The sequence below is a fragment of the Plecotus auritus genome, assembly GCF_963455305.1.
Source record: "Plecotus auritus genome assembly, chromosome: 4".
In the NCBI taxonomy this organism is placed as follows: Eukaryota; Metazoa; Chordata; class Mammalia; order Chiroptera; family Vespertilionidae; genus Plecotus; species Plecotus auritus.
The window spans coordinates 109,032,887-109,050,475 of NC_137775.1; the positions used below are offsets into that span (position 1 = coordinate 109,032,887).

At 55.1% G+C, this 17,589-nt stretch overlaps 1 protein-coding gene across 3 annotated transcripts in view; it reads right to left on the bottom strand.

Moving 5' to 3' along the window:
* Positions 1-3,880: 3,880 nt before the first annotated feature.
* The window catches only part of ACTR3B (actin related protein 3B), a 156,532-nt gene continuing 142,823 nt past the window's right edge, over positions 3,881-17,589 (bottom strand). For 2 of the 3 annotated variants that reach the window (XR_013960535.1, XR_013960536.1), the window contains 2 exons: positions 5,006-5,482; positions 3,881-4,531 (listed from right to left, as the gene is read on the bottom strand). Coding sequence is in view for 1 of the 3 variants with exons in the window: in XM_080667017.1 (XP_080523143.1) it covers positions 4,510-4,531; positions 5,006-5,077 (94 nt within the window). In the remaining 2 variants the exon portion in view is untranslated. The remainder of the gene's footprint in view (positions 4,532-5,005; positions 5,483-17,589) is intronic. The other variant, XM_080667017.1, reaches the window with a different exon arrangement.

A 17,589-nucleotide genomic window follows, 5' to 3' on the forward strand; every position in this document is an offset into this window, starting at 1 on the left:
GCTTAGCCCAGGACGTGGCACAGTGTCCACCTGCATGCTTGCTACTGGAACACTCGGACTGGCCAACCCGTCGCCTCTGGCTTCAAGCTCCCTTCCCCCAGCGCAGGGTCCCATCCCCACTGACCAAACCTGGGAGGCCTGCTCACCACACAGACGTGGCTCTTCCTGCCCAGTTTCCTTCCCTCCCGATTAAGAGATCACATCCGTGGCTTTAACACCTGCCGGGCTTGCAGGATACACAAGCATCTGAGAGCCACCTCTGACTCTCAGACGCACAGCCCTGAGAGGGGTGTTGTGCAGTGGAACGAAGCAGTTCTGGACCGGCCCACGTCCATTTCACCTCTGACCTCCCCTGGTCCTAGGTCCTAGACTCACTCTGTTCCTCTGACCGAGTCATTTCATACTCAGTGATGTGAAGGCCAAGGCCACGCACATACATGATCCCATCCTGCCCAGTAAACTTGTATATCATTCTCCACAAATACTCCCTGGACTAGAAAATGAAACTTTGACTGGAAAGAGTGGGTCTGAAACTCGGCCACAGGGGACGAGAAACAGGAGTTGCAAAATCGATCCCAGATTTCCACACACCCTCCCAAGGCCCCAAAGAGGAAACTGGGAGAAGCAAGTGCTCGTTCATTAAAAGGCGTTGTGATCACTGCACATCTGTCTCCTGCAGAAAGATGCTGCCAGACCAACCAAGGTGTTTGTGGTCCCTTGTCTGGGGGGTGAATCAAGGGCCCAGTAAATCTCCTGGACATGAGCAGACAGCATCAATAAACGTGAGTGATGGCCCAGCATTGGCATCATTAAGAACTAATCCCACAGACTCTGAAATGATAGGTGTGTTGTCCACCAGAGCCTCGTCAGCACTTCGAATACTTCACAACCGACAAAGATTGGACATTTGGGAAGACAAAATAGATGTCGCGGGACACAATCGACAATATCTGCTGAGATGCAAAAGGGTGAGTCCATCAGGAAGGCAGAGAGCAGGCAGGGCTTGACCCCAGCCCCTGGGAGTCACAGGAGATGCGCCTCACGGACAGAGCCGATGAGGAAATGAGCGGTGGCCCTTTTGTGTGACAGCCGCAGGCTGGCCTGCTGCATGCTGCCGCGAGTGGCCCGGGGGCTGCGGGCAGTTTGCAAACTGTCCCAGGTCACCAGGAGACACTGATTTGTGCAGTCTAAGTCGACCCCATGGCTGAGGGCATGTGGAGTCTGGCTGCATTTCTCTTGGTGAGGCTTTCTGGTAGAGAGCAGTGCCTTGCTCTGCGTTGTGATGCAGGCCCTGCACCCATCAAGGACAGGAACGATCGCGACTGCGCGCTGAGATGCAGCCGTCAACAGTCGCCTTGGGCTCAGGTGATCTCGCTCCTAGCAGCAGATGCCACGGCACGCTGCGTCGTGTAAAGGCATCACCCTGTCTCTACTTTCACGGTCGCATGACGTTCTTCCCATCGTCCTCCTATCTGCACTTCTGTGTCCTCGTGTTCCACTTTCTTAAGGACAGCAGTCTAGCCATGATGTGCTGCCTCAATGACCTCACTTAATTGAAGACATCTGCAAAGACTCTATTTCCAAACAAGGTCACCTCCTGGGGGCCTGGGCTCAGCACTTCAACATATTTTTTGGGTGACACCCACTTCAACCCATGACAGAAGTGACAGAGTTAAAGGTCTGGAGACAAAGACTGAGCGGCATTGACTTGGGAATTAATGCCAAAGGAGCTACTTATAGGCAGGAAAATTCTGGAAGTTTGGGTAACACAGAAAGCACTTTGGGGTCTGACTGCTGGTAGGGGGGTCCCCAGACCAGCAGCGTGGGCCTCACTAGGAGCTTGTTAGAAATGCAGAAACTCAGGTCCCACCCCACACCCTACTTGTCCTCCTCACCCCACAGGGGCAGGGAAGCAGGCAGCCACGATGCACTGGCCTCCACCCTGTCATCTGCTGACCATTCGAGGCCAGAGGGAGCTCTGGAAAGAGAGCTGGGTCCTGTATGGCATGCTGCACCTGCAAACCCAGAGACCACCCTCCTCTGAGCTCTAGCAGACAGGAGAATAAACTCCCTTGTTGGGTAAGCCAGCTGGAATTGGGGACTTTCTTTGTCACTTGCAGTCAAGGCTACTTCAGCTGATGGAGTTCTCTCTCCAAGGCAGCTTCTAGGCCTGCAAGACAGCAATGCTACTCTCTTAGGTAAAAGCCGGTGCCCATCCACCATGGGGAGCCCAGCTGCTGGGAGGCAGCCTGCGCCATGGCGATCGGCCCTGGCTGTCCCTACTTCTCCATCACCCCCCGAAGCACTGCTTTCTCCATCCAGAGACTGACAATTGGAGCAGCTCCCCACAGCCCTGCATTTTCATTGCAGTCTCGTGTTTTAATGTAAAGCTTCATGAATAATGTACATGCTGCTCCGTAATCATTCATATAAAAGGATGGCTTTTCCCCAGCCTCTGAGGAAGTCCGCTCCTCCGAGAAGTGGCCGCGGAGCTGCTCCAGCCTGCATCATGGGCCAGGAACGCAGCTGGAGGGTCACCAACCGAGCAGAACTCATGACGGGTTCATTTCACTAGCCAACACTTGTGGGTCACCTCTGCTCCGTACTCCAGCTACAGGGACAGGAAGAAGCTCAACCACTGTTTCTAAACGTTAGAATCTGTACAGGGTGGGCAAAGGTGGGTTTATAGTTGTGAGTACATGAAACAGAGTTTATTCTTGTATTATTTATTAATTATTGTATTATTTTCCATAGGAACAAACTGTAAACCTACTTTTGCCCCACCCTGTATAATGCTTCATACTCTATATCATGCTATTAAAATATCATTTACTTTATTTTCACCATCAAGCGTAACTGTTTTCCCATTTCACAGAAAGGGATCTGAGGCCTGCCCAGCTGCCTGGCCCCGGAGTTAGAGTCGAGATGCAAACCCAGTTTCTTACTTCAGAACCTGTGGTGTTGTTTTCACCAGATCATGATGCCTGTCGACACTTTTGGAGGATGAGGGGCTATGAATAGGCATGATCCCCAAATACGGAACTGAGGCTCAGAGAGTGTAAGTGCTATTGTTTGTCCAAGGCTTCAGGCTGGTCCGTGGGAACCGGGTTTCCCACCCAGCTCTGCCTCACTGAAAGCACTGAGGACCCCAGGTCTCATCACAACACACAAGCAGGTGAGGCATGCCAGGCACCACTCCACGCCCTCTGTGTATTGTTGATTCCATGACGTATTACCATCATCATCCCCATTTTACAGAAGGGCACCTGAGACACAGAAAGATTGAGTCACTTGCCCAGGGTACCATGCCTAGTAAATGTAGGTGCTGAACTACACACCCAGTGCTCAGCTCCACGGTCAGGGCTGTTAGTCACCCATGAACCACTTCCGTGTAAACAAAGAAGTGGTGGAACAGAGAGAACATCTGTGTCTTGATTTTCAGTTCAAGGTAGACATGTTTATCCTGTTAATCTTGGTATCTCCAGGACTTAGAACAGGCTTTTGGATGGATGGATGGATGGATGGATGGATGGATGGATGGATGGATGGATGGATAAGTGGATGGATGGATGGATAAGTGGATGGATGGATGGATAAGTGGATGGATGGATGGATAAGTGGATGGATGGATGGATAAGTGGATGGATAGATGGGGAGGTGGGTGAATGAGTGAGTGGATGGGGATGGATGGATGGATGGATGGATGGATGGATGGATGGTTGAATGGATAAGTGATGGATGAGGAGTAAGACTCATAGAGATGTACTGTGTGTGTTTTAAGTGGAGTAGCATATATAGAAGCAGTAGGCACCTATATCTGGAACAAAGACACATGTAGTCATTAAATTTTGCTACATAAATAAACCCATACAACAATAATCCCATGAAATGAGTACTTTTATGCCTCCTTTCTAGGTGCAGAAACTGAGGCTCATATAAGCTAAATAACATGCTGAAAAGCCACAGCAGTGAGGGTTAGATTCTAGATTCAAATCCAAAGCAGTCTGAGACAGAGCCCGTGCGTGCTGCCCCCCTCTGCAGACAATGCGGGGTGGCCATGCTGCACCCGCCTTCGCTCCTGGTCGAGCTGATGCAAACTCCCCTCTCCAGGGTGGCTCCAGGGGGGGCACGTGTGAGGGATGAGCCCATGCAGGTGGGGTGGGGGAGATGTCACCTCTTACTGAGATTCACTGACATTGCAGAGAAAATAATCCATTTCAAGGAGTCTTTTCCTCTTGCCCATGAAGTCGTGGAGAAACAAAGCTTACTTGTGCATTTTTCAGCTTCCATCCTGGGGCTCTTCAGTCATGAGACAGTAATTCTCAGGCTGTTGAGAACACTTTGCGGCCACGTTGCCAGTCACAGCATGCATCACCAGGACCATCCTAAATCTCATTGGTCACTCTTCCATGATAGGATGAGCCTCAATATATTTATAGTGCAGTCATGCCCAGGGTAGACTTTCTTCCGCTGAGGGTGTCACTTCTGTATTGATGCGTGCCTTCTACATCAGACCAGACGCCATGTGATTCTGTGGGAGAAACCAGGAACCAGCTGTGGGCTGCAGGGAGCTCAGAGGGTTCTAAGAGCTGGAAAACACCTGGGAGATCCTTGGGCTTCATGTTGTACATAAACCCTGGCCTGTGTGGCTCCGTGGGTTGGGTGTCATCCTGTACCAAAAGGTTGCGGGTTTGATTCCCGGTCAGGGCACGGGCTTTAGGCTGCATTCCCGATAGCGGGAGGCAACTGATCAATGTTTCACTCTCACATCAATGTTTCTCTCTCTCTCTAAAAAAAAAATTTAAAATTAAAAAAAAAAACAACAAGAATCCAGGCAGTTAAATTAGGTCTGTGAGCCACTCTCTAATTCTCTGGTAAAGAGCTCTACAGATGTGAGCCAGTGAGGAGCCGGCACACACAGGCACAGCCAGAGGTCTAGGTCCAAAGACACCCGCTCCATTCACCTCCCAACAGGGTGCCCCCACCACCCTCCTGACACACTGACCTCGCAGATCCTGACCTGACGTGGCAGTGGGTCTCTCGGCTCCTCTCTCGGTCAACTCCACCTTCGTCAGAACTGAGAATGACAAGGAGATGAATTCTTCAGGCCATCTCCTCTCAGAGGGTGAGGAAATGAGAATCAGGTGGGAGACCAGCCACACTGATCTCCCAGGCAATCTGCATGGACCAGTATCTCCTGGACCACCTCCGCAATCATGAGACTCATTAAGGACAACACCTGGCCTGCTTCTAGCACTGAGGACAGTCCCCAGGTCCCACTACGGCCAGGAGCATCCAATCCATTCAGGCCTCGGAGCGGAGCCGCCAGCAGGCAGCCCAAGGCCATGCTGGCATTCTCTCTCCTTCTTCCTGGCCCTGTGGGCAGCACAGGTGACTTGTGAGCCGTGGACACGCCCAACAGGAGCTGATGTTCTCAGGGTGTTTACAGAGACACACGCCTCCCCAGGCACCGCCCTGGCCTCTGAGGGTGAAAAATAAATAAGGCAAGCACAAGTTATCAATGATTGGTCAGACAAAACATTCCTGTAACAAACTGAAATACACAGAGGAACAAGGAACTGGCGAATGCCAAGCTTGTGAGGTTGATTCTTACCAACTGGACAGTAAGGAGACGTCAGGGCCTCCTGGGGATGCTGGGTGGGGTGAAGGGTGTGGCCCGTGGTGGGACACAGATGTGTCACCTCCACAAGAACAAGAATGGATGCTAAATGGCCCAAGGCCCTGCCGACCCGGGCTCCAGGAGGCAGGCAGCGTGGACCATCCTCTGGTTTCTGGTTTGATGTGGGCAGTGGGAATTGCTGGCAGGTCAGAGAAGCGGAGAGAGGACAGTATTTCGGGGTGGGGGGACCTTGGCTTCCTCTCTGAGTCGCTGTGGATTTGTCACCCAAGCCCCCTGGTCCTGCTGCCCACACTCTCCCCACCTAGAAGGCCTCCGACTGGCAGGGGCTCCCCCCACTGCCCGCCCAGGGTCCTGCTATCCTCTCAGCTCCCCAAGCTCCACATCCACTCTGGTCAGTTCTCCTCTGTCCCCAGTGGAATGCGCACCTGAATGCCACAACCAGACCAAGATGTCTCCACCTTTATGATTTTATGTCATTTGTCTGCAAACAGTTTCATAACAAATGGTTCATTCCACACCTCACAGTAGAGAGAGACATGATGCTGAGAAACATCTTAATGTCTTCACTGCCCCGCCCCGGGTCAGGTGCTGGACCAGCCCCTGGGAACGTAAAAATGAACAAAGATCACGTGTTCCTGAGAGGAGACAGGAACGAACTGAAATACAGGGCCGGTGGGGCGGAGACAGTCTCACCAACGTGACAAGCATCAGTGTGGGATGGCCCAGAGTTCCCTGCAGAACAGTAGGGACTCCATCTCTACCTGGAGGAGCCTGGGCAGGTCATTCAAGCAGGTGAAAAGCTGAGCTTTAGAGAGTGGGGGAGGGGAAAGGGGACGAGCAAGAAACCTGAGCATCTCAGACCCCTGACCAGCCACAGGAAGGTGGAGGAGGAAGTGGGGGCCAGGTGGGCTCCTTCCGGGAGACCCCCTCACTCAGGTCCCAGCGAGTCCCGGTGAGCGCCATTCTGGAGTGCACGCCTGTCGGGATTTCTGCCAACCAGAAAGAAGTGACGACCAGAAGTGTCAGCCAAATGACCCCTGTGACATCTCTCCCCCAATGCCACGCACGAGCAGGGAATCGCCCCACGTGTCCCTTTTAAGTCTCAATATTCAACATGTTGTACTTTTCAAGCCTTTCTTTGCCAGAAACTTTCCTTCTCGTGGCTTTTCAAACGAACCCAAAACATGAGAAACTTGTCTCTGCTGTCTTCAGCGGCGCTCCGAGTGGGTTTTCCTGAGAGGTCACTCTGTCCCCAGCCCGGAAAAGTGGCCCAGGACAGAGTCAGAAAGGCAGGCATTCTCAGGGTGCCTCACCAAGCCACCTCCAGGGCCGCAGGGAGAGGGGAAGTGTGCCAGGAGGGGCGATCATTCCCCGGTGTCACGGCTCACGGTAGACAGCAGGCATGGAGACCAGCAGACACAGGGGACGTCCCGATAGGCAGGGACATCGGGCTGGCGTGTCCCACTGTGTCCAGTGTGGGACTGGGCTTGGTGGAGAGTCCTATGAAGGGGCTGTCCGTCCACCTGTGGGCATTAGCATATGAAACTGTCCCATGGCTTCACCTCTGATTAAACTGTTGCCGGGGATAAGAGTTCAGCTACACGAGGGCCGGGGGCGGGTGGGGGGGCAGGGGGAGCGCACAGACAACGTGGAAATCGTTGCGGGCAGAGGTGAGCTCGGGAATCGAGAGCCAGCGCCCAGGTGACAAGTCACAGCTGAACCCGCATCCCATTCCGTGGGCCTTGGTGATTGGTATCCCTGGCAACACCCAACAAACAGACACACAAACCAAACAGACAGGCACCTCAGAGGGCGTTTCTGGGGACAGGCTGCCGGGAGTGGCTTGAGGGCCCTTCCCCTGCGCGTCCTGATTTGGCTGGTGCCTCAAGCCAACCTTAGACGCCAGCAATCCCCCAACGCACGCTCCCCTCTGGCTGCTCTCCCTCTGGTGGGAAATCGGGAGCTTCCTGAAGGCGGTTCCCCAGTCCTTGCGGCTCCTGTGTGAATAGCAGGGACCCGCGATGGCGTTCACACCTCAAGGCTCTCGGGCCCGTCATCGCCCTCGGAAGCCTTCAAAATGAAATAGCCAGGCAGGACGTTCCCACAGGCTCCTGCCTGCAGCAGGTGAAGAAGGGGCCCTTCTATTGCTTCCATCTCACATGGTACACAATTACGTTATCCATCAAGGTAAGCTGGCTACGAGTAAACAGACGTAACAAAGAACAAGCCCCACATTTCACTAGCCCTGCACACAGAAACGTGTTTGCCCTCCACGTAACCCTCTGCAATGTGGGTGCCAGGCCAGGCCCCCGGCATCCGCTTCCGTCTTGTTCCACCAACTCAGCATGAGACCCGTGGTCCCGGGACGGGATGACAGGAAAACTCCAGGGCCCCGGTGTCCCCCGGGAAACAGGTCTCGCTCACAGTTCGTTGGCTAGAAGTGGTCACGTGCCCACCTGCAGGGGCCTGAAGGCTGGTGTTCAGGAGGAGCCAGGCCTCGGGGAGCAGCAGTACTGGCTGCGATAGCCATGCTGCCCACCCAGCCCACCACCCATGGAAGAACCACTAATGCCTCCCAGCTGTGTTGGAGCCCGGTTTGCTGCCACCACAACACTGAGCAAAGCACAGCCTTCCCAGAGCCCGGGCCTGTTCCCACGAGGCACTTAGGCCCTGATGAACCTGCCCTCCGCTACCTCCCCCCTCAGGCCCTAGTTTTCTCCCCGAGAGGAGTGTGGCTCAGGCCTCCTTCTGCAGCTGGAGTCTCCCCAGAACTGGCATGTAAATCAGCTCTGACTTTAAAGTACTTCAACTCGCCCAGCCTGGGTGGCTCAGCAGTTGAGGGTCAATCCAGGAACCAAGAGGTCACCAGGTTTGATTCCCAGTCAGGACACATGCCCAGGGTTGTGGGCTCAGTCCCCAGTAGGGGGTGTGCAGGAGGCAGCCAATCGATGTTTCTCATCATTGGCATTTCTCTCTCTCTCTCCCTCCCTCTCACTCTAAAAATCAATCCTATATCATAAAAGCCTAATATGCAAATCGACCGAATGGCAGAACAACTGGTCGGTGGAGTACGGGGCTGGTGAGCAGGTGGTGCCAGGCCAGCCAAGGTGGGTGCCAGCGGGCAGAGGGAGGGGATGGCAATCAGGGGGTGGCGGTGACTGGCGGTGGCAGAGGAGCAATTGGGAGGGCAGGGCAGCCGCTTGCCAGCTGGCACCATCCCCTAATCGGTCCGTCAGTCACCTCCCACAGAAGGAGGCCAGACTGCAGCTTAGGCCTAAGCCATCAGTTGGATATCCCCCGAGGGCTCCTAGTCTGCAAGAGGGCGCAGGCCGGGCTGAGGGACCCCTTCTCCCCCCTGCTACCCCTCCCAGTGCACCGGGCCTCTAGTAAAAACATATAAAAAATGAAGTACTTCAACTCCCAGTCTTCTAGGCGCCAGTGGAGGACCCTTATAGCACTGTGTCAGGCAGTCGACCTCAAAACCAGCCTCAAGTTAAAGCAGCGCTTAGATGAGTGAATAAATGCAACACCCCACAGATTCGTAGAGCCCTGCCTTCCTGCTCTGAGAGTGTTGTGTCTGAACTTTCAAAGGCCTGGAGAAGCTGGCCAAGCCAGTGGTCACCACAGAAAGCTGGGTGGTGATTGGCAGGGACCTGGTCCCAGCAGGCTGAGGACACAGTGGCTGACTCCCTCACTCCACGGTTTGGGCTGAGCTCATTGGCACAGGGTCCCCATGGCCCCATGGCAATGAGGCAAGAGTGAGCCTGTAGACCAAGCATGTCAAACTCACGGCCCGTGGGCCACATGCCTCATTTATGTCAAACTCACGGCCCGTGGGCCGCATGCTGTATTAGCCTTTGAGTTTGACATGCTTGCTGTACACTGTCAAGAGAGGAGACCCGCCCTAACCGGTTTGGCTCAGTGGATAGAGCGTCAGCCTGCAGACTGAAAGGTCCCAGGTTTGATTCCGGTCAAGGGCATGTACCTTGGTTGTGGGCACATCCCCAGTGGGAGGTGTGCAGGAGGCAGCTGATTGATGTTTCTCTCTCATTGATGTTTCTAACTCTCTATCTCTCTCCCTTCCTCTCTGTTAAAAATCAATAAAATATAAAAAAAAAAAAAGAGAGAGAGGAGACCCAATGTGCATGCCAACTTTGTTGTTGTTGTTTTGTTTTATTTTGGAGGACAAATGAGGCAGAGACACACTGAGTAAGTTTACCAGGAAGGATCCAGGATCCGTGGGATGAATCCCTCCAAAGAGCGTTGGTCACGTCTGACCCTCCTCTGCCGCTCTGAAAGGAGGTGCCATCAGACCAGACCTGGCTCTTTTTCTTTTTCTTTGTCTTTTCTCATTAACCCTCACCTGAGAATATGTTTCCATTGATTTCTAGAGAGAGTGGAAGGGAGGGAGGGGGAGAGAAAAACATCAATGTGAGAGAAACACATCAATTGGTTGCTTCCCAAATACACCCCGATGGGGCTGGGGATCAAACCTGCAACCAGGTACATGCCCTTGACCGGGAATAGAACCCGAGACGCTTCAGTCTGGGGCCGACGCTCTAAACACTGAGCCACACAAGCCAGGTGGGACCCTGCTATTTTCATGCCCCGCGCCTCCCTTCTCCGCTCCGGAGAGAGCTGATGCTCCGAGCTTGGAAATGCCGGTGATTGCTGTGAAATTGCACTGCAGGGCAGACCGGACTTATGGGCTACCTTTATGAGCCTATCCCAAAGGGCCCGGGGAACCTCCATAAAAGTGTGAAACCCACTGTGGAACAGATTTAATTTTAAAGCAGCTTAGAAGACAAATTAATGACTTATCATCATTACTCCTCATCGCAGGTCTTCAGGAATACTAATACAATGACTACCCACAATTACTCCCATCCAGGGGATGCTTTGAGAAATTCAATCTGATCTGACGGTGTGTAATTGGCCAAATAAAACAAAGTGCGGAATGCAGGGCGGGGGGCAGGGGGGCAATATAGGATGGTTTCAGCCGAAGAGTTACCCAGTTCGCTGTGACTCCTCCTTGCTCGAACCGCCCCATCCCCCATGCCCCACCCCACCCCCGGTTCTGCCTGTGCCGGCTTCACTCTGCGTGGATCCCACTGTCTGAGCGGCAGACATCCATGGAAATGTGTCTGCTCTTGGTTCTTGCTAGACACAGGGTGGATCCAGACCTCTTGTGTAATCCACAGACCCAAATCGGACCCGTCTTTACATCCAATCCCAGCGCCTACCCTCATCCTGGACAGATGGGGCTCTGGGTGTCCAGGGGCGTAAATCCGGAGCCCTGGGCCGCTGTGGCTGGAGCACTGGTGGCCAAGGACTCCTTTCTCCGTCACGTTTCCTGTTGCCCTCGTCCCTTCTCTCCGGCTTCACAATCCACACTGTCCTGGGCTCACCACTCCCCGGCATCACTCCAGTAAAACGTCAGCACTGGCTGCTCAGAACCCACGTGTGGCAGAGACAGAGCAGAGAACGGATGAAGTGTGAGGGGGTGGGGAGCCCGTTGGGCACGGGGCACCGGGCACGGGCAGGACATTTCCCTGGTCGCTTCCTCTCACCGCCAGTCCCTGTGCGGTCCCATCTCCCTCTCTAGAGCCGGGAGGAGAGAAAGCAGCGCTACCTCAGCAGCCAAGGGCTCATTGGAACATGCTGTTGGCCTCAAGCCCGGCGGTTACCCTCTCTGGCTCTCATATGGATACAAAGTTGGGGGCTGTGATTCTTTCTAAACTCCCAGCTCTTACAGTCGATGTCTGCATTGCAAAGCCACAGAAGGCTTAAGCATTGAGACCAACCTCATGAGGACAAACGAAGCAGCCAGCAGCCACTGCTGCAAGCACGTGGGGCCCGGGCAGGAACGCGCCCCTCGGATGAACCCCATCTCCACCAGCCAGGCCGAGCGTCCTTCCATCACGTCAAGTGAGTGCGGCTCCGCTCGGAGGTGGCTGCGAACGGCCTGGGGTCCCTGTACAGGTTCATCCACACACCTCCTTGGTGGAGGAACGCGCTCCGAGGTTTCAGAGACAGACAGGGCTGGAGAAGAGTGAATGCACATGAACGTGGAGGAGATGAGGGTGTGGGAGGCACTTGAATGCATTCAGCACGGAGGCTGCCCTCACCTGATGGAGGAGCACGCATCACTGGGATTAGAGGACCGATGCGAGGCTGGGACTCCAGGGCTCGGGAGAGAGATCGGGGCGGCTGAGGCAGGAGTGGGGACACGCGCAGGCATCCAGGCACCAGCAAGAGGCGCACTCAGACCCAGGAGCGCGGGACCAAGGCCGGCAGGTGTGTGCCCCACACTCCATTTCAGTCAGCACCTCCCTCCCCTCCACGCCTGCGCTGAGTCCCCCCCCCACCCCTCCCTCTCCCCTCCCCTCAGCGTCAACTAGTCACCACTCACATCTACCCCTCTCCATGCCCCTCAGTGCCAAGCTTGGCCCCTAGGTCACCTTCTGCGGCTGCAGTCACGTCCTGGCAGAAACAAACCACGAAGACTCACCAGCTGTTAACACACACACTCACACACTCACACACATACACACACACACTCTCACACACACACTCAAACACACACTCACACACACACACACTCACACTCACACACACATCACACACTCACACACTCACACACTCACACACACACACTCACACACTCACATCACACACACACACTCACACTCACACACACTCACATCACACACTCACACACACACACACTCACAATCACACACACCTCTGCTCAGCCAAGGATGCAGGTGAGCAGCGTGGTGGCCCATGGAGAGGCTGTCCTTGGCCCTGGCTTCCCTCTGGGACACGAAGCTCCTGTGATGGTCTGTGTGCAGGAAGGAGGCTTAAAGCTGAATCCAGAAAGGAGCCACTGACACTCCCAGCACCATCAGGACGAGAAGAGCTTCCCACACTGGGCAGCCTCGCTGTGGGCGGTACATGCCTGAGGCTCCGGGTCTCCACTTCAGAAAGGCCAGCAAAGAGCATCCAACAGGGTCACCAAAGGCGACCTTCGTCTTCTCCGCCTCTGCACCTGCACCCCCGGTGAAGTCCACCCCAGCCTCCTGGCGGCCTCTCACATCCAGTCCTGCCTCCCCCCACCACCCCCCATGTAGTCTCTCTAGAGCACAAGTGCATGCAGCGCTGTGGACACATCTGGCCGGAGACACGCTGCTGGGTGTGATGAGGGGCAGTCGGAGAGACTTGGTGCCAGATCCCTTGGTCTGTCCTGTGGGGAGAGCAGTGCCCAGAGGCAGTAACGGTTCCCCTCCTACCCCCTGTAGGTTCCCCATCCCACACAAGTGGGCGAGTTGCTGGGGAGGAGACCGCCTCTCTAAACAGGCAAAACCAGAGATATTCACGTCCCTGTGAATGCTCACCAAAGGGTGACCAGAGCAGAGAAGGACTTTAACGTACAAGTGACAGATGACTTGTTGTGTCAATGCCAGTCAGCCTCTCTCCCCAGGGACCCCTGTCTCTGTCCAGTGGCTCATGAACAAAGGGGCTACGTTGGCAGGGACGGGGGTGATGCATGGCTCAGCAACAGGGACTTCCCCTCATCAAGGTTGACCGAGCTGTGCCACCCCAAGTGCCCAGTGTGCCTTCAGGGAGGTCTCCCCCGAGCACCCAGTGTGCCTGCAGGGAGGTCTCCCCTGAGTGCCCAGTGTGCCTGCAGGGACACCACCCCTGAGTGCCCAGTGTGCCTGCAGGGACACCACCCCTGAGCGCCCAGTGTGCCTGCAGGGAGACCACTCCCCAAGCACCCAGTGTGCCTGCAGGGGGGCCACCCTCAAGCACCCAGTGTGCCTGCAGGGAGACCATCCCAAGCACCCAGTGTGCCTGCAGGGACACCACCCCCGAGCACCCAGTGTGCCTGCAGGAAGGCCACCCCTGAGTGCCCAGTGTGCCTGCAGGCCCTGAACACCCAGTGTGCCTGCAGGGGGGCCACCCCTGAGCACCCAGTGTGCCTGCAGGGAGGTCACCCCTGAGCACCCAGTGTGCCTGCAGGGACACCACCCCCAAGCACCCAGTGTGCCTGCAGGGGGGCCACCCCCAAGTGCCCAGTGTGCCTGCAGGGACACCACCCCCGAGCACCCAGTGTGCCTGCAGGGACACCACCCTTGAGTGCCCAGTGTGCCTGCAGGCCCTGAGCACCCAGTGTGCCTGCAGGAAGGTCACCCCTGAGCACCCAGTGTGCCTGCAGGGGGGCCACCCCTGAGCACCCAGTGTGCCTGCAGGAAGGTCACCCCTGAGCACCCAGTGTGCCTGCAGGGGGGCCACCCCTGAGCCCCTCGTATGGCACCATCCCTGGGTGAGAGCCACTGCCTAGGGCAGTTGATTGCACTCCCACACGCATCCTGGTGGAGGAGGCATGCCCTGACTAGAACAGACACTAACTCTACAGACTTGCCTTCCCTCCAGGCAGCGCTTCTGCCAAAACCACCACCCATGGATGCACAGGGTGCCTCCTCCCAGCCTGATCCCATTTCTCTGGAGAACCATGGATAATATGAGCCCCCACATTTAAGTCGCTAGAGCTTTCTACTTCTGAACTTTGCTCTGTCGTGAACTGTGCATAACCAAGGCTGAGTGTGCCTGGGATTTTCAGGGTTGACACAAACATTGAGTCCTGTTCTCCTTTACATATCAGGTGAGTGAGCCCAGGCCCACAAACTGTGTGGATGCTTCCTGATGCCCTCATCGAGCCAGGGAGCTGGCGGGATCCATGATCTACATGCTCGTTTACATGGATGTTCTCACTCCTTGCTTCTATCGCCCCTCTGTCATGGGCTCTGTGTTCAGGGCAAGGTCAAGTGTAACTATGACTGTCCTGGTTTCTTGGCACATCCCTGTGTTTTAGAACTGAGTCCATTTAGAGTTATTAGGGCCCCAGAGCCCCAGGAATGGCAGCGTTCCCACGGGCCTCACACGACCACGTGCCGGAGCCGAGAGGTGAAGGCCGGCACCTGCCCTCCCTCCTAAGGCCAGGCGATCAGGAACAGAGATTCATAGGCAGTGAGGGCGCTCCGTGCATCATTTGTCATGAAAATGAGGTATTAGAATTTCAGCGCCTGATATGCTTCCTGAGTTATAGAGCTGCTCCTTTGGTATTTCCAATAATATATAGCTTTGTCAGAGGCCGATGGCAAATAATCGGCTCACAAGTGCCTTGGAAAAGCACACTCCTCATATCAAAATGGCTCGCATTGTGGGGGAAATTACCATCCGTCAAAATGGCACACGGGGAGGTGCCCACACACCAGAGGAAACCGTTCTAACCCTGAGAAATGCCTGGAAGGTGACCCTCCCGGTAAAGGACAGGGCTTCTCCATGGAGCCCGGGTGACAGCAGCCTGGTCTGTGGCTCCCGGGCCACAGACAACCAACTTGGTCCTGTGCTCCCCAAAGCATCAGTCTGGCCTTTTGTGTGGCAGAACAACCATAGGGCACCACCACCACCGTGGCACAGGGGGGATGAGGCAGCACCGATTCTGATACTATGTCAGGGACGGACTCTGTGGCCATGCCCAGAAATGAGTGGGAGATAGTTCCACAGGTGTCTGCCAAAAGGTCTCGAGTGGGAATCATTGACAATATGGCCCGCACATACTACTGACACTGTAGTATGGAGTTAAATTCCTTCTTGGGAAAGCCTGTTTTCACTCTGTTGGGAACTGTGGTGTGTCCCCAGTATTCAGATGTTGAAGCCCTAACACTCAATGCGATGGTGTTTGAAGATGAAGCCTTTGGGAGATAACTAGGGTTACATGAGGTAGGAAGGGTGGGGCCCTCATGATGGGGTTGGTGCCCTTATTAAGAGAGACGCCAGAGAGCTTGCTTCTCTGCCATGTGAGGACACGGTAAGAAAGCAGCCACCTGCAAGCCAAGAGGACAGCCCTCACCTGGGACAGAATCAGACGCACCTTGATCTTGGGCTTCCCGACCTCCAGAACCGTAAGAACGGGTGTCTGCTGGTATTTGCATGGTGCTCTGAGCAGAGTAAGGCTCAGTCCTAAGGCTGTCAGGGAGGCCCACCCACATTATGGGGCTTATAATGTAAAGTAAAATCTCCTACGTAAAGCCAGCTGATCTTAGATGTTAACCACATTGAAAAACACCTCCACGCAGCGATATTGTTTGATTAGATTGCTGGGTGCCACAGCCTGGCCATGTTGGCACCTAACACTAACCCTGAGGGTGTTCCCAAGGGTGCGTGGGGATAGCACTGGTCTGTGGCAGGCAGATAGGTCATCTGGTAAACCCAGCCAAGAAGGTCTTTGCTGTGATCCCCGCTTCTGACTTCCTGTGGGACCGCAGGCAAGTCTAACTTCCTGCTTCCTCCTCTATAAATTTCCCGAGCTGCCATGTATGCATGGTGGTGAGAAGGAAAGAATTTCAACAAATGGTATAAAGATGATACTGCAGCAACATACGCATCCTTCCTGCAAAGACGCCGTTCTGAGCACCTCCATGTGAGACACTCACAGCTACCTGTGTGGAAGACACTATTATGTTCATTTCGCTGATTTAAGGAGCAATAATAACAAGGATTAAGAATTTGTCTGGCCAGGGAGCTAACGGAGGAGGCTGAGAAGTATAAGCCCAGATAAGCTGGCTGTCCCCCACCAGCCCTTTGCACAATTTTGTTCCCTCTCAGAATGTCTCCCTTCTTAGTCGGCTTGGGCTGCTGCTCTAACACCACAGACTGGGGGCTTAGACAACAGGCATTTATTTCTCAGTCTGGAGGCTGAGAAGTTCAATATCAAGGTGCTGGCCAATTTCATTTCTGCTGAGAGCTGCTCTCTCTCTCTGTTCTCATGCAGGGGGTGGGGTGGGTGCGGGGGGAGAGAGAGAGAGATCTGTTCTCTTCCACCTCTTCTAAGAACACCAATCCCATCCTGAGAATCTCACCCTCGTGACCTCATCATGACCTCATCTAACCCTAACCACCTCCCAAAAGGCTTCTTCCAGGAAGGAATGACTACTGCTGACACCTGCTGCAGCCTGGTCATGAGCCTGGACTTGAACTTCTGACCCACAGAAACTGGGAGAGAATGTGTCTGCTCAGCTCAGAGCTGCAACTGTGGGATTTGCTCTGCCACAATAGAAACCGCAGGCAGTCCCGGGCTCCCGGGAGGCGCCCGACCTACCTCCGGCCTCCCCTCCGGCAGGGGTTTGTCGCTGGAGCCCTGGCGTCACCGGGCAGCTTTTAGCTGCCCTTTCTCTGGCCTCTGAGAGTCCCATTAAGGGGTGTCTGCCTTGTCCCAGCTTAGCTCCTCCCCAGGAGCTGTGATCCTTGACATTAAGAGTCCTGCTCCACACCCCAGTCCCTCAAGGCGATGGCTCTGAACAGCCCCTGGGATGTCATGGTCCCCACCCCCCTCCCACCCTGGGTCCTGCCAACCCCAGTGAAGGCGTCTCCCTGACTACGAGGCTAGTGATGCTTCTAGTCACAGAAAGCCTCTTGGAGGAGGTTAGCTTTGACCTGGGAAAGTCAGGGGGGATGCGCGTGCACAGGAAGTGGCCCAGCAAGGGCACGAGGCAGGGGGAGGGACTGGACCGGTGAAGCTGCTGCCCTCCCCTCAGGAAGCAGGGAGCTGGGACTCAGGAAGCTCGAGGTCCAGTGACCACGCGCGGGGCGGACACCCCACTGTCACAAGCGGAGGAAGAAGGCTGTCGGTGGTCGAGGGCAGAAATGCCCTGAGGTTAGCACAGAGAGTTGGAGGGACAGGCACTCCACGTCAGAAGCAGGTCAGAGGCCAGCTGGCGGACTGTGCTGGGAGCAGAGGCGGGGCCAGGCAGCGCAAGGAAGGTGGCAGGAAGCAGGGGGGCTCGAGGAAGCCTCTGGGGAAGCGATGACCTGAAGCCCGGCACCAGGCACTGTGCTGGGCCTGTGTCTCAGTTACGCCTCACGACTCCCAATTGCCAGGC